Source organism: Bufo bufo, chromosome 5 (assembly GCF_905171765.1).
Source record: "Bufo bufo chromosome 5, aBufBuf1.1, whole genome shotgun sequence".
Classification (NCBI taxonomy): Eukaryota; Metazoa; Chordata; class Amphibia; order Anura; family Bufonidae; genus Bufo; species Bufo bufo.
In genome coordinates this window covers 144,960,274-144,976,873 of record NC_053393.1, presented here as the reverse complement: position 1 = coordinate 144,976,873, position 16,600 = coordinate 144,960,274, and the positions used below count along the sequence as shown (strand labels likewise).

At 42.3% G+C, this 16,600-nt stretch overlaps 1 protein-coding gene across 1 annotated transcript in view; it reads right to left on the bottom strand.

The window, feature by feature from the left end:
* LOC121002162 (maternal DNA replication licensing factor mcm3) overlaps positions 1-16,600 on the bottom strand; it is a 62,946-nt gene that overhangs the window by 23,466 nt on the left and 22,880 nt on the right. Inside the window, exons 6-12 of the mRNA XM_040433501.1 lie at positions 4,596-4,704; positions 4,363-4,516; positions 4,160-4,291; positions 3,826-4,034; positions 3,076-3,250; positions 2,220-2,343; positions 1,887-2,040 (exon numbers count right to left, since the gene is read on the bottom strand). Coding sequence (XP_040289435.1) covers positions 1,887-2,040; positions 2,220-2,343; positions 3,076-3,250; positions 3,826-4,034; positions 4,160-4,291; positions 4,363-4,516; positions 4,596-4,704 — 1,057 coding nt within the window. The remainder of the gene's footprint in view (positions 1-1,886; positions 2,041-2,219; positions 2,344-3,075; positions 3,251-3,825; positions 4,035-4,159; positions 4,292-4,362; positions 4,517-4,595; positions 4,705-16,600) is intronic.

The window sequence follows — 16,600 nt, the reverse complement described above, 5'->3', positions numbered from 1 at the left end:
ACCCATGGTGCAGTGTCCCCCAATGCCATTAACGAGAAATCCTTGTTTCCCCAGTGTCAGATTGTGCTGCCGGGAAACAAGTCTGTATGGGAAAGAGCGATGGCATTAGCGATCTCTCCTCCCCAGACTCTGAGGGAGCTGGAGGAGATTGCTGTATGTAAATGCACCGGTCTCTTCGCTAGTGAGCAGCAGATTGTCGGGAAGGAACAGTATGCTGCAATATCATCCCGTGTAAATGGGCTTTAAGCCATGTCCACTTATCAAGCCACACAGTGGTTTTCTTTTGGCACATTTACTTCATAAGTTGGTCTAAAACTTTATTATGGGGCAGAAACGTGCCAAAAGTTGATGCCGTTCATGTTAAAATCTTAACAATTAGTAAATGTGAGGCATAGTATTTAAATACACTTGACAACTGTATCTGTTCTTTTAACAGGTGTCAAAGGTAGAACTGCAAGATAACCTCCAGAACTAACTGATAAGTGCTTCAGTACAAACTGATACTGTGTGCAATCAGAAAACTAATGTAAAATGTGCACATGCATATCCTTAGACAAGAACTAAATTTACAATTTACATTATCCTAAACATATTCCTGATAAACTTCAGCTCAAATTTTAGTCCTGATCTGAAACTGGACCAGAACACTGCCTCAAAATAACCTATAAAGGCTACAAACATTGCAAATGAACGAAAATCATTGTGCAAACTTGCCAGAAGGACTTTTTACATAACATTTCACCTATAACTTTCCAGGTTCAGAAAAAAAAAAAAAACACAAAAAACGCAGTATGTATTAATAAATGTGACTCCACTGTGTAGATTACATATGATCACTTCATAAGTCGGTGTGTAGCTCCCGATGGAAGTCACATGTAGTGAGTTTTCTTGGAGGGTATAAAGTGTACGATAGGCTGTCTGCACACAATCTTGTTGCGGTCATAGGTAAAAGGGGTAATCAGAGTTGCAAGAAAGGATGATTGGCTTTCGGCCAAGGGTGGTAGCATTTCTGAAACAGCGCAGTTTGTTAGCTGTTCTCCTGCTGCTGTGGTGAACATTTATCATGAGCGGACAAATGGCATCATTGTGAATAAGCGTTGTGGAAACTGCGGAGCACATGCCACTGATTGAGCTAAACATAGATTATGAAGGTGCGCGAGAGGGGACAGACACTACAGTGGAGCAGCTCACCGCCAAAATGAACCAAGGACCTAACAGATTTGTCTAAAACAGTTCAGTGAACCCTACTGCGTATGTGGCTCTGAAGCAGACGATGGCCAGTTAACCTCTGCTAACCAAGCTGCATCAGCAGAAAAGGAGTCCACTCTCACTGCAGCATTGGAATTGGACCTCTGCTGATTCTCTGCTTAAACACCCCAAAACCATTGCTGGAAGAACACAAGCTGATGGTGGCAGTGTCATGGTCTGGGGAATGTTTGTGGCATTCTCTGGGCCTACTCATCCATATGAAGGGCACACTTAACTGATTTGGGTATGAAATCAATCCTTGCAGATCATGTGCATCCCATACATGTCTATTGTCTTCCCTGTGGCAGATGTGATCTTCCAGCGACAATGTCACACCGCTAGAAATGTACGACATTGGTTGGAAGAGCATGACCAAGACTTCCAAGTACTAGTCTGGCCCCCCAATTTATCATCTGTGGGACTAGCTCAAATCATTGTGTTCGCTCTATATATTCCTCCCCACCATACCCTCTAGTCAGCATGGCTCCAGGTATCTGTGACAACCTACCAGGACCTTAATTGAGCCACTCCTAGCCTGTCTAGCTGTTGTCTGTGCTGCAAACAGCAGTTACTCTGGATATTAGCTGGTGGTCATAATAATGTGACTCAATTATATTAGTCATTAAAAATGTACATACCCTAGCCCGATCATTGTTAATCTCATCATGGCTCCGTATTTTGGCATATTCCTGACAGATGTAATCAGCTGCTTCTTGAGTTAGAGTAGGCTTTATCAGTTTAGCAACATGGATATATTTTCTGATGAATTGCATGCTTACAATTTTAGATTTGCTTTGAAAAAAAAAAAAAAAAAAAAATGTATTGTAATGTATAGATATCCTTTAACATCATCATTAATACAGCTTAATATTTAGACTACATAAAAAGTATACAGATTATGATGTTTTCAAGGGGTCTCCAATGCTGGAGCATAGATTCTAGACAGAAAAGCATTACATAAAGCTACAAACTTTTTCCGTTGTCCATGCAGGAGATTATCATGTTTCTCATAAATCTGCAACTCTTGATCAGTGACATCAGTAGCATTCGGATCATCAGTTGCAAAAATCTCAACACTGCATCCAAAAGGCATTGCTGTGAATATAAAATAAAAAAATAAAAATAAAAAGCGAACAGAAGTCAGGAGCATTTTAGTACCACAGTCAAAGGCAATGGCTACAAGTGTCAACTGATTTCACTTATGGTATCCGGCTCTCCTGAAATAACAGGCATATTTGGCTAAATGCAATACACAATGCAGTTAAAGGGTTTGTGCCAAGATAAAAAAATTATTATCCTGGGGTTAGGGGACAAGTATCTGATTGGTGGGAGTCAAAACACTGGTACCCCAAGCGATCACAAGTGCCACTTCTTCCCCAGGTAAGCTACAGACATGCACCTGGCTATACACACACACACACACACGTAAAAAGGACACATGATCCATCAGACCAGGCCAGCTTCCATTGCTCCATGGTCCGGTTCTGCTGGTCGCATGCAGATTGCAGGTGCTTACAAAAACAGGCAGGGGTCAGCATGGGCACTCTGAGCAGTCAGTGGCTCTGCGCAAAGTAGCATTGCACTTGGGTTTTTGGACACCTCTATTGAAAAAGCTAATGCTGACTACAATAATCTGTGTTACAGTGTCTCCTGTGGGCTTAAAAACAGACAAGGAATGCCCTTTGCTTACCACACATCAATGACATTTGGCCACTCTTGACCCGGTTACTAGCAGATTTTTAACATTTCTTTTAAACATGACTTACTGTTACAAATCACACCATACTTAACACAGGAAACACTAAGCATGCAGCTATCACCGCATACCATATCCATCCTGCTCTCCAGGAGTTCGATATCTGTGTATTCTCAACACATGGTCTGCAATTTCACGATCACTGTCTGCATCCGTTTGATCCAAAACAATAAAAAGCAAATCAAATCTTGAAAGCAGAGAGTCTTGTAAGCCAATATTTTCCATTGGTGTCCTATACTGATCATACTGTAAAATGCAGAACAGGTAGAAAGTTACTGTCATCATATATTACACCAATTACACCAAAGAATGAACTGAAAATATAGGGAGAAATGTAAGCCAGATTGTGTTTAACACTTTGCACAATCATTGACTGGAACTTACTCAATAAGTACTAATAAGACCTCCTAATGCATACATGGGCACCCCATTCATTTGGTGTATGCCAAAATGGTGTCATTTTGGCATAAACTGAGCTGATATGTGTCAGCATTCCTTTATTTCCTAGTTAGCCACTGTATAGGAATATATTGCAACTTTCCATCAGGGGAATATCAGCAAAAGAGACCTTAGACAACCACACGAACAGTATTTTTACATGAATGCATACATTTTAGAAACACCTGATTAGGTACATAACATGTACTTGCAAAAAAAAGACAAACCAGGGATTCTTCAGTACTACTGACCAATAAAAGATTTTCAAAGGGTCATGTCTTAGAATCACTAACAGACAATCCATATGGCACATGTTGCATTGGTTTCATGTATGTACTACCGATATACACACACCATGTACCAGACATTTTCCTAACACATACCCTTCCATAAACAGGATTTGCTGCAGCTAAAACACTGCACCGGGCATTTAATCTTGCTTGGATCCCAGCTTTCGCTATTGTCACACGACCTTGTTCCATCACTTCGTGTATAGCTGTCCTGTCCATGTCAGACATTTTGTCAAACTCATCAATACACACAACACCTCTGTCAGCAAGTACCATGGCACCAGCCTCAAGACGCCTCTCCCCTAGCATCGAAAAAAAAAATATATATATATTAATAAGGCATTTGCAGTACATTAAACCCAGGGCCGATGGATCAGATTCTGTTAACTTGACTTCATCATTGTGCACAACAAGAGGAGTAACTTGCCTGTTTCTTGATCAGTTGTCACAGCGGCTGTCAACCCAACTCCAGAGGACCCCCTACCAGTGGTGGTAATGGCTCTTGGAGCTGTGTGCAATACATAGCGCAGCAGTTGGGACTTGGCGACAGATGGGTCTCCTGGAAAAGGAAATATAAAATATTTATACCTAAATGGAGAAATTTACACACAATTTTTAAATAGTCTTTACCTATTAGGAGAAGATTAATATCTCCTCTTATACGAGTTCCATTATCAAGGATCTTCTCATTACCACCAAGCAGCATGCATAAAATGGCTTTCTTAATATAATCATGGCCATGGATAGTTGGTGCTAATGACTTGCTCAGCTGGTCAAAAATATCCTAATAGAAGAGGGAAAAGGAATCAACATGCAGATAAAAACCATCTGTTCTTAATTTTAACAGTCCAATTAAAACTTACCTTAGTATGAACTTTGCAAAATTTCTTGATTTTGGCAACATCATCAGCAGAAAACGTTGGGGAAATTTCTTTGCTCATCCGTTTGATATTACTGGCCAACAGTATTGTCCTAAATTTGAAGAAAGCATACTTTTTTTTTCCCCTACATAGTCCATCTACTTCAACACAGGTTTTTCCAGGAGCAATCCTTTTATCTACGGGTTCATTGGTTCCCTCTATGGAACTGGTCACTGAAGTGTTTTCAACAGAACACGTGGCTCACTACAATGAAACCTCACTAGAATTGGATTCCAGCAGGGCTATGGAAAATACTGCCTCTTTCCAGTGTAAATCAAAGCTTATACACGGGGTTAGGTTTCACAAATAGTAATTTTCTTAAATAAAAATAACTGACCACTTAAAAAACATTGGCTATGTTCACATTCTTTTGTCCTCAGTTTAAAGGGGCTGTCTGATATTTTGATATTGATGGTCTACCCTCAAGATAGGCCATCAATATGAGATCAGCAGGGGTCTGACTCGCAGCACCCCTGCCAACAACTGCTTGAATAGGCAGCTGAACTCCAGTGAACACTGTATCCTTTTCCTAGGCCAGTGACATCACCACTGTCACAAGGGCTAGGCACAGCTTACTCCCATTGTAGCAAAAGGGGCTGAGCTGCAATACCAAGCACAGCCACTATCCAACGGATGGCGCTGTGCTTTGTAAGGTGTGAGGAGGCCACATTGAGGTTGTTGCACGCTGTGAGCAAACAGCTTAGCAGTGGTGCCAGGCATTGAACCCCTGCCAATCTGATATTGATGACCTATGCTGAATATAGGCAAATGATATATAAAGTCCCAGGCAAACCCTTTAATGTAAACACTGGGAAAAGATACCAAAAGTATGTTTTAACCAGAGGCTGTGATGGATTCCCAATAATGCCATCCATTATCCATGGGCTATAATGTTGGATAAGTCACAGGCTACTCAATATTTTTTTCATAACTTATTCATTAACCCCTTAGTGACCAACCAACCACATGTTTTAACGGCGGTCACTAATAGGCCTTGGGCTGGAGCGCCGCAAGGAAAGGGGGGCTGCAATAATAAGAGTGACAAGAAAGGGGGGGGGGGGGCTGCAATAATGAGAGTGACAAGAAAGGGGGGGGGGCTGCAATAATGAGAGTGACAAGAAAGGGGGGGGGGCTGCAATAATGAGAGTGACAAGAAAGGGGGGGGGGGGCTGCAATAATGAGAGTGACAAGGAAGGGGGGGGCTGCAATAATGAGTGACAAGGAAGGGGGGGGGCTGCAATAATGAGTGACAAGGAAGGGGGGGGGCTGCAATAATGAGAGTGACAAGGAAGGGGGGGGGGGGGCTGCAATAAGGAGAGTGACAAGGGAGGGGGGGGGGGGGCTGGAATGAGAGTGACAAGGGAGTCCCCAGAGCCAGACCAAGAGCCAGACTGCAGCCAGAGACCAGATCATCTTATTGTCCTGGTGGTAAGTAGACAATGCAATATGTTTATTATGTAATTGTTTAGTTATTAATACTACATTGGAAACTAATTTACCTCACATTTAGGGTCCATTCACACATCTGTGTGTGTTTTGCGGATCCACAAAACACGGACAGCGGCAATGTGCGTTCCGCATTTTGCGGGCACTAAGAGAATATGTCTATTCTTGTCCGATATTGCGGACAAGAATAGGACATGTTAAATTTTTTTCAGGATCGGAATTGCAGATCCCATAGAAATGTATGGGTCCGCAATTCCGTTCCGCAAAAAGAGACAGCTACAAGAAGCTGGATTAACCCTAAGGGAAACATAGCAGTTCTTTTAATTTAAAAGCTGAGAAAGGGGTGGAACATATGTGATGTCATGATATGGGCAGATCATCTGATAAGGGGGGGCGGCAATTTTTATCTTGCCTAGGGCGGCAAAAATCCTTGCACCGGCCCTGCCCGCACTTGGTCAAGCCTTTGAATCTGGAGGATGTTCGAAGGCTTTCAGAACTCACACTTCCCTTACCCAGTCACTACCAGCAAGACATATCCTCAGAAACGATGCCGGGTGTGTAGCAAACATGGAAGGAGGAGGGACACCCGATTTTACTGCCCAAGTTGCCCATCACAACCAGGCCTCTGCAATTACCCCTGTTTTGAGACATACCATACTGTGCTAATTATAAATTTTATTTAATGCCAAAAAGGGTGGGGTCTTTTCAGGAAGTCAATTTATTCTCATTTTCTGTTTAATTTGTGGGCTTTCCAGGGAGGGAGGGATCCTTTTGGGATGGGTTGTGGAGCCATTTTTTTTTTTTCAGACATTGGAACAATTTTTACCTTTTCAGATTTGTTTTCTTAATTTCATTTTTTTATGACTGTGTCCTGCCACACAAAGCTTTTAATTCCATTCACATTACTGTATCACGATTTTGGCATGATATTGTTTTATTTGGAGGAACTCTAATGATTAAGCTGTTCCTTACCAGTACACTAAGGGCTTTATCAATAATTTTTTTGTGTGGACCTCTTACACCCCACAACAAGTCTAGAAATCCTGACATCATTAGCCATCCATTACTGTTCCTATAGACGGCTCTGGACACTGTCCTTTCATATATTCTGTAGGTAACTGGTTGATTGTGTGCATAGTGGTTTCTACCTTGCCGGGCAGGGGCCTGTTATGGTGCACCATCACTTAGCACGTTAGTCTCTCAAATAGGGATTAATGGGGTTAAAGAGCCGTTGTACGAGCAGTCACTGTCCTTGAATGCCAGCTTGTCATTACAGCCCTATCAGTGTTCATGTATCTTGTGAACAAACTGGAATTTGCAACATATTTGGATACATTTTTCTCGGTTTTCTTGGACATGTTGCCTTTCACTACAGTTCAGTTTTTTTTCTGTAATAAGTAATTATATGTCAGACCAGAACGCTGCTCACAACAGCATCAGAATGGCAGAAATGTGCCTCCCTTAAGTGCACAGCTTCACTTCTCATCTGTATGCACCACAAAGATTAGAATGTGGCATATTTCTAAGACAGTAACAGGGTTACCCATCTACAAATATTTTTCTCCAATTTACTGTGAAAATGTAACAATGGGGCCTGAACCATTTTCAGTTTATTATCTGAAAGGCCCCAGGTGCTCCTTTATGTTTGGGCCATGCTGTGTGTCAAGACATAAGATTAGGGCCACAATGGGGATATTTCTGCAGACAGGAGAAATGGGGTTATACATTGGAGCATACTTCATTTTCATGTGCTCTGTAGAACAAAAAATAAATAAAAAACAAACATTCACTTGCTTAGCATTAATTTCTACAAAAAGCTAGGGGGTCTAAAAGCTCACTAGACCCCTAGATGAATACTTTAGGGGTCTAGTTTTTAAAATGGGGCCATTTATGCGGGTTTTCTATTGTTTTGGCAGCTCAACGGCATTACAAGTGTGCAATGGGGCCTAAAACATTTTCAAGCAAATTTTGTGTTCTGAAAGCCACTGGGTGCTCCTTTATGTTTGGGCCCTGCTGTTTGTCAAGACAAGATTAGGGCCACAACAGGGATATTTCTGAAAAAAGGAGAAATGGGGTGATACATTTTGCGGTGTACTTCCTTTTCATATGCTTTGTAGGAAAAAAATAAATAGGGGGTAATAAAAAAATTAAAAAAATCATTACACCCATAGATGAATATGTTAAGGGGTCTAGTTTTCAAAATGGGGTCACTTTTGGGGGGGGGGGCTCTATTATTCTGACACAGACTCTACAAACTTGGCTTGTTGCAGGAAAAAATATGAATGTTAAAATAGTAAGTCTTTTAACCACCTCCGGACCGCCTAACGCAGGATCGCGTTCCGGAGGTGGCAGCCCTGCGCAGAGTCACGCATATATGCGTCATCTCGCGATGGCCGAGATTTCCTGTGAACGCGCGCACACAGGCGCGCGCGCTCACAGGAACGGAAGGTAAGAGAGTTGATCTCCAGCCTGCCAGCGGCGATCGTTCGCTGGCAGGCTGGAGATGTGTTTTTTTTAACCCCTAACAGGTATATTAGACGCTGTTTTGATAACAGCGTCTAATATACCTGCTACCTGGTCCTCTGGTGGTCCCCTTTGTTTGGATCGACCACCAGAGGACACAGGTAGCTCAGTAAAGTAGCACCAAGCACCACTACACTACACTACACTACACTACACCCCCCCCCCCCCCGTCACTTATTAACCCCTTATTAGCCCCTGATCACCCCATATAGACTCCCTGATCACCCCCCTGTCATTGATTACCCCCCTGTCATTGATTACCCCCCTGTAAAGCTCCATTCAGATGTCCGCATGATTTTTACGGATGCACTGATAGATGGATCCGATCCGCAAAACGCATCCGGACGTCCGAATGAAGCCTTACAGGGGCATGATCAATGACTGTGGTGATCACCCCATATAGACTCCCTGATCACCCCCCTGTCATTGATCACCCCCCTGTCATTGATCACCCCCCCTGTCATTGATCACCCCCCCTGTCATTGATCACCCCCCCTGTCATTGATCACCCCCCCTGTCATTGATCACCCTCTGTAAGGCTCCATTCAGACATTTTTATGGCCCAAGTTAGCAGAATTTTTTTTTTTTTTTTCTTACAAAGTCTCATATTCCACTAACTTGTGCCAAAAAATAAAATCTCACATGAACTCACCATACCCCTCACGGAAACCAAATGCGTAAAATTTTTTAGACATTTATATTCCAGACTTCTTCTCACGCTTTAGGGCCCCTAGAATGCCAGGGCAGTATAAATACCCCACATGTGACCCCATTTCGGAAAGAAGACACCCCCAGGTATTCCGTGAGGGGCATATTGAGTCCATGAAAGATTGAAATTTTTGTCCCAAGTTAACGGAACGGGAGACTTTGTGAGAAAAAAATTAAAAATATCAATTTCCGCTAACTTGTGCCCAAAAAAAAAAATTTCTATGAACTCGCCATGCCCCTCATTGAATACCTTGGGGTGTCTTATTTCCAAAATGGGGTCACATGTGGGGTATTTATACTGCCCTGGCATTCTAGGGGCCCCAAAGCGTGAGAAGAAGTCTGGTATCCAAATGTCTAAAAATGCCCTCCTAAAAGGAATTTGGGCACCTTTGCGCATCTCGGCTGCAAAAAAGTGTCACACATCTGGTATCGCCGTACTCAGGAGAAGTTGGGGAATGTGTTTTGGGGTGTCATTTTACATATACCCATGCTGGGTGAGAGAAATATCTTGGTCAAATGCCAACTTTGTATAAAAAAAAAAAATGGGAAAAGTTGTCTTTTGCCAAGATATTTCTCTCACCCAGCAAGGGTATATGTAAAATGACACCCCAAAACACATTCCCCAACTTCTCCTGAATACGGCGATACCACATGTGTGACACTTTTTTGCAGCCTAGGTGGGCAAAGGGGCCCATATTCCAAAGAGCACCTTTAGGATTTCACAGGTCATTTACCTACTTACCACACATTAGGGCCCCTGGAAAATGCCAGGGCAGTATAACTACCCCACAAGTGACCCCATTTTGGAAAGAAGACACCCCAAGGTATTCCGTGAGGGGCATGGCGAGTTCCTAGAATTTTTTACTTTTTGTCACAAGTTAGTGGAAAATGCTGATTTTTTTTTTTTCATACAAAGTCTCATATTCCACTAACTTGTGACAAAAAAATAAAAACTTCCATGAACTCACTATGCCCATCAGCGAATACCTTGGGGTCTCTTTCCAAAATGGGGTCACTTGTGGGGTAGTTATACTGCCCTGGCATTCTAGGGGCCCAAATGTGTGGTAAGGAGCTTGAAATCAAATTCTGTAAAAAATGACCTGTGAAATCCGAAAGGTGCTCTTTGGAATATGGGCCCCTTTGCCCACCTAGGCTGCAAAAAAGTGTCACACATCTGGTATTGCCGTACTCAGGAGAAGGTGGGAAATGTGTTTTGGGGTGTCTTTTTACATATACCCATGCTGGGTGAGAGAAATATCTTGGCAAAAGACAACTTTTCCCATTTTTTTATACAAAGTTGGCATTTGACCAAGATATTTATCTCACCCAGCATGGGTATATGTAAAAAGACACCCCAAAACACATTCCCCACCTTCTCCTGAGAACGGAGATACCAGATGTGTGACACTTTTTTGCAGCCTAGGTGGGCAAAGGGGCCCATATTCCAAAGAGCACCTTTCGGATTTCACAGGTCATTTTTTACAGAATTTGATTTCAAACTCCTTACCACACATTTGGGCCCCTAAAATGCCAGGGCAGTATAACTACCCCACAAGTGACCCCATTTTGGAAAGAAGAGACCCCAAGGTATTTCGTGACGGGCATAGTGAGTTTATAGAAGTTTTTATTTTTTGTTACAAGTTAGTGGAATATGAGACTTTGTAAGAAAAGAAAAAAAAATAAAAATCATTTTCCGCTAACTTGTGACAAAAAATAAAAAGTTCTATGAACTCACTATGCCCATCAGCGAATACCTTAGGGTGTGTACTTTCCGAAATGGGGTCATTTGTGGGGTGTTTGTACTGTCTGGCCATTGTAGAACCTCAGGAAACATGACAGGTGCTCAGAAAGTCAGAGCTGCTTCAAAAAGCGGAAATTCACATTTTTGTACCATAGTTTGTAAACGCTATAACTTTTACCCAAAGCATTTTTTTTTTACCCAAACATTTTTTTTTTATCAAAGACATGTAGAACTATAAATTTAGAGCAAAATTTCTATATGGATCTCGATTTTTTTGCAAAAAAAATCGTTAAATTTCGATTAACAAAAAAAGTAAAAATGTCAGCAGCAATGAAATACCACCAAATGAAAGCTCTATTAGTGAGAAGAAAAGGAGGTAAAATTCATTTGGGTGGTAAGTTGCATGACCGAGCAATAAACGGTGAAAGTAGTGTAGGTCAGAAGTGTAAAAAGTGGCCTGGTCTTTCAGGGTGTTTAAGCACTGGGGGCTGAAGTGGTTAAATAAAAAAAAATAAAAAAAAGTGTGCAGCCAAAATAAAGTAAAGATGTGGAAATATATTTCTGATAAAAATATTGAATAGTATTTATGTATGTATGTGAAATACTGCAGTTGAAAAATAGGACAATGTTTACAAATTTTCATAGATTTTGAAGTTTTTAATAAAGATGTGCATATTTTATCAGTAAAATTTTACCACCTAAGTAAAGTAAAATATGTGACGAGAAAACAATGTCAGAATTACTTTGGTGTGCAAAACCTTTACGAAGTTATTCTCTGCTAAAGTGACAGGTCAGATTTCCAAAAGCTGGTTTGGTCATTAAGGCCCAAACAGGCTTGGTGACCAAGGGGGTTAAGAGTTGCCATAATGGCCTATGGGTGACAAATGCTCCTAGGCATCTATTAAACACATCGGATATCCATAGGCTATAATGGCATTATTAGTTACTCTTACCAGTAATTGGATTTTCCAATAGCCTCCACAACAGCACTCACAGGATGATGTCCCCTCCTCCACAGGACAGGAAAGAACATAGAAGCTCAAGTTTAAAAGGCCCCCTCCCTTTACCTGCTTCAGTTAATGACATAGGAATTAATCATAATGCAAAGAAAGTGTGTTTAAATATTCAGATAATACATTATAACATAAGCATAGATGGAGTAGAGTTAACACTCCTGTTTTCTGAGATTTCTGAGTTGTGTTATCTAATCTAAGCAAACACCTTCAATTGATTTTCAATGGCTTTTGTCTCAAGATAGCAGGATGAGTTAAGCACTCTCGGTATTAAATTGAAAGGTGGAAATGCATAAAGGAGGATAATTGATCAAATATATCGGTGTCTAGTGACCATTCTCCCTCTTTTAAATTCTCTCTGCTGAGATAGTCCGCTACTATGTTTTCCTTACTTTTGAGATGGACAACCGTTAAAGAATATCTCCCCCGACAGATTTTGCAGAGTCTGCTTTTTGTCCCTCCTTGCCAGTTTAAATAGGCCACAGCAGTGGAATTGTTGGACAGAATTTTTACATGTTGGGATTTTACAGTTGATTGGAGAGGAGTGTTTTGAAGACTGCCATCAGCTCTTTTAGATTTGAAGATGCTTCTGCCATTTTTTTTTTTTTTACTCCAAACACCTTGTATTACCTGATCTTTGGTGTGGCCTCCCCATCCGCGATTGCTGGAGTCAGTAGAAATAACGACTTGATTTGTGTGTCGCCAAAATACTCCTGACTGAAGATTTCTTATTTTCGACCACAGGAGAGACTACTTTACCTTTAAAGGAACTTTTATCCTCTTGTCCAGGGTATTCTGATTTCCATCCCAGTTCTCCAGTAGAAATGATTGTAGTGGCCTTGTGTGGTGTTAGGCCCACCGCACTGCTGGAATCATGGACATCAAATGGCCTAAAAGAGTCATGATGTCTCTAAAGGATACTGTTTTGGACTTGCAAAACAGACCTTTTGAGATCGAGAAATCAGTTTTTCTACATTAAAAAAAACAAACATTGTGGGAGTTTAACTTGACCCCCAAAAATATTTTCTCTCTGCTAGGAACTAAGTCTGACTTTTCTGTTTAGTAACCAGCCCAATTCCGGCAACTTCTTTTGAAACATAACTGGAGAATTTGGAGGGATGGTGCTGCAATCAAAAAATCATCCAGATACGGAACGATTAAGATACCGTGAAGGTGACTTGTCACTCCTGCCATGATCTTTGAAAAAATTCTGGGGGCTGAGGACAACCCGAAGGGAAGGGCCTGAAACTGAAAGTGACACTTCTCTCCTTCCAGAAATATCGCCAGTCAGATTTTTTGTGGATGGGCACATGGTAATATCCATCGGAAAGGTTGAGCATTACCATGTAGGAGTCTTGAGTCAGGAGATTTACTGTTTTCCCGATTGTCTCTATCTTGAATTTTTTTGTAGGCTATGGTCTTGTTCAACCTTTTCAGGTTTATTATTACTCTGTAAAAGTTGTTTGGTTTTCGAACTAAAAAGAACGGAGAATAAAACCCTGTTCCCTCCTGATCTTTTGGCACCGGAATTAGGACTTGTTTTTGTAGCAGCAATAATATCGGATTCCAGAGCCTGCTGTTTTTCTAGTAGACTCAGACTTGTTGCTGGTATAGAAATCAGGGAATAGTAGCGAACTCTAGCTTGTAACCTTCTCTTATGGCATTTCTTACCCAAGGGGAGGTAGAAAGGTTTTCCCAGGCAGAGGCAAATCTTTTTAATCTGCCTCCTACCTGAAATATAGCGCCATTGTGAAGACTTTGCAGTGGTTTCTGGGGTAAACTAAAAACCTTTCCCCTTTCCACTTGAGGATTGCCATCTTCCAGAGATGTCTTTCCTCCTCTGATCTGGTCCTTTTTTGGCTCCAAATGGACCGTCTGTTGGAAAAATTTTGAGTCTGAAGGGAAGCCTTTTTTCCCATCTGATGCCTTCTCCAAAATGTCGTCTAAGGCTGAACCAAACAACTTATCCCCCCTCTCACGGAATGGAGCACAGACGACTCTTCGAGGTAGCATGCCCAGATCAGGATCTGAGCCATACAACTCTACGAGTGGCATTCGATAAGGCAGCAGACCTAGCCGAGAGCCTTACTAGATCCGCCGGTGCATCTGACAAAATATTTGAGGCCTGCTTCAAAATGGGGAAAGAGGCCAGGATCTCCTCTCGGGGTCCCTGCTGCCAGGTGTTTCTCCAGCTGATTAACCAGACATAATGATCTGAAGGTACAGGTAGCCACTATACTAGGCCTCAGCATAGCTGTGTTTGTCTCCCATGCCCGCTTGAAAAGACCCTCACATTTCTTATCCATTGGATCCTTTAAGAGGCCCATGTCTTCAAAAGGTAAAAAAGTATTTTTTGATATGCGGGCAACTGGATCGTTGATCTTGGGAACTTTATCCCACAAGGAGGAGTCTGATTCTGCAAAGGGGTGTTTTCTTTTAAAAGGCATTCAGAATTGTATTTCACTTTTCTGGATTCTTCCATTTAGCGATCAACATTTTAATGTTATGACGGGGAAGACTCTTTCACCCAATCATTGAATCATTTTATCCTGAACTGATTAAGGACGTAAAGGAATCTCAATGCTCATAGTAGCCCTTATTGTTTTTAATAATTTTTCCCCATCTTCGGGAATACAAAAAGGCTTCCCCGATTCGTCCTCAGAAGAATCGGACTCTGCCTGTGAAAATCTTTTACCCTCATCCAGAGTCTGGATCACATAGGAATTCCGCTATCTGATCTGTGAGGTTGGGGGGATCCTGGTGGTAATCTTGCGTCTATCACCACGTTTACTTCCTCCTTGATAATATTTCTTATGGATTCTAGGAAGGACGGCGATTCTTCAGTTACTACTTTGTCTGTACACCTAGGACAGAGCGTCTTTTAGACTTAGACGGCAGGGATTTTTTGCACATTTTCTCCGCACCAAATCTCCGCCAGAGGTCTTTACTGTCCTGGCCTCCCTGCCCTATAAAGTAAAATACATTTTTGGGCTGAATTAGCAACTAAGAATTTTAAATGAAGGCCAGCACCAATACCAGTGGAAGAGAGAGAAACAATATAACTGTGCTCCCTCTTCCCCAAATAGAGGTAACATGTGAGACTGTTAAAAGGAGGCTTACCGGGCTCTGGGTGGCAGAAGGATCCACAGGTCTGCGGGACATGTCAGGAACTTCCAAGGGAGCGGACATGCTGCATGTGCAGGACACTGTCTACTGCATTCCCTGCTCCTGACATTCCTCTGATATCAGCCAGGTCTCTGACGTCATGTGCTGATGGAAGTGACGCGCAGAGAAGTGGCACTCTGCCCAGAAGTTCCAGCCTGTTAGGCACATGCGCGCGCGATCCTTCGCTTCCCCAGGTACTGTCACCGGGGAAGCCGATGCCCAAGGCCGCCTTCACTGACGGGCAAACTGACAGGCCGTACGAAACTTCACTTGTAATTCCGACACTGCAGGAGCGGCTTCCACGCGATCCCTTGAGGACAGGAAACAACAACTGAAGCAGGTAAACGGAGGGGGCCTTTTAAACTTTAGCTTCTACATTGTTTCCTGTCCTGGGGAGGCGGTCACACCCTCCTGTGAGTGCCGTTGTGGACGCGCCAGGGAAAAAGCTTATGACTAGTCCATTAAATTTATAGGTTACCATTTGTCACATTGGGGGACAAACATACCTTTTGCGGATATTACATGATCAGGATTAGAGTGAATATGAAGTTTCATTCTGCCAGGTTCTCAGTACACTGAGGTGATGCTTCACTGTTGTGCAGTACTCTGCTCTTCACAGGCCCTCCTCTTAGCTTTCAGTGACAGCTGTAGCTGTCTTCTGGCTGGATGCGACAGCTGTCACTCACAGCAGAGGGGAGGGGCTGTGAAGCAGCTCAATGCAAAGATCACTTTAAAGTGAACTTCCACCTCCAGTGCACTAAAGAGTTCTCCAGAAATTATTTAAAAAGCAACCTGTCCTATAATGTGGTCCAGACTATTTGCCTCCATTTGCAGAACTGCCTGGGGGGGGGGGGGGGCCTCACTACACACCACGCTCTGGCACTTAAATATACTACACATTGGTGAGCTTTCCTGCCATGATGGCATATCATAGGTAGGATCACATTATTACCATCTATTGTACAGTGTACTGATCTCCTGTCCCCTCACCCCCTAGGCAGAACTAAGTGGAGGCAACCATTCCTGCTCACATTCTAACACAAGTTGCTGGCAGTCATTTTAAAGGATTCCCAGAGAACCTCTAAGGAGCAGAACAAAAAGTTCACATTCTCACTACTCCTGATGACAAAAGCACCACAAAAAGGTACATCTGTTCTGCTTTTTCCAGCCCCTACCTAGTGCTGTCAGCAGTTCAGCATGGTCAAAAATGCTGACAGATCCCCTTTAAGGTTTTACACTGGACTATGTGAGATTGAATAGCGTAGGCTACTACACCATTTAATTTTCTTTTTACGCTATGCTGATATATAAGGACCAGAGGTCAAAGGACACTGCTTTAGCCTCCATCTGAC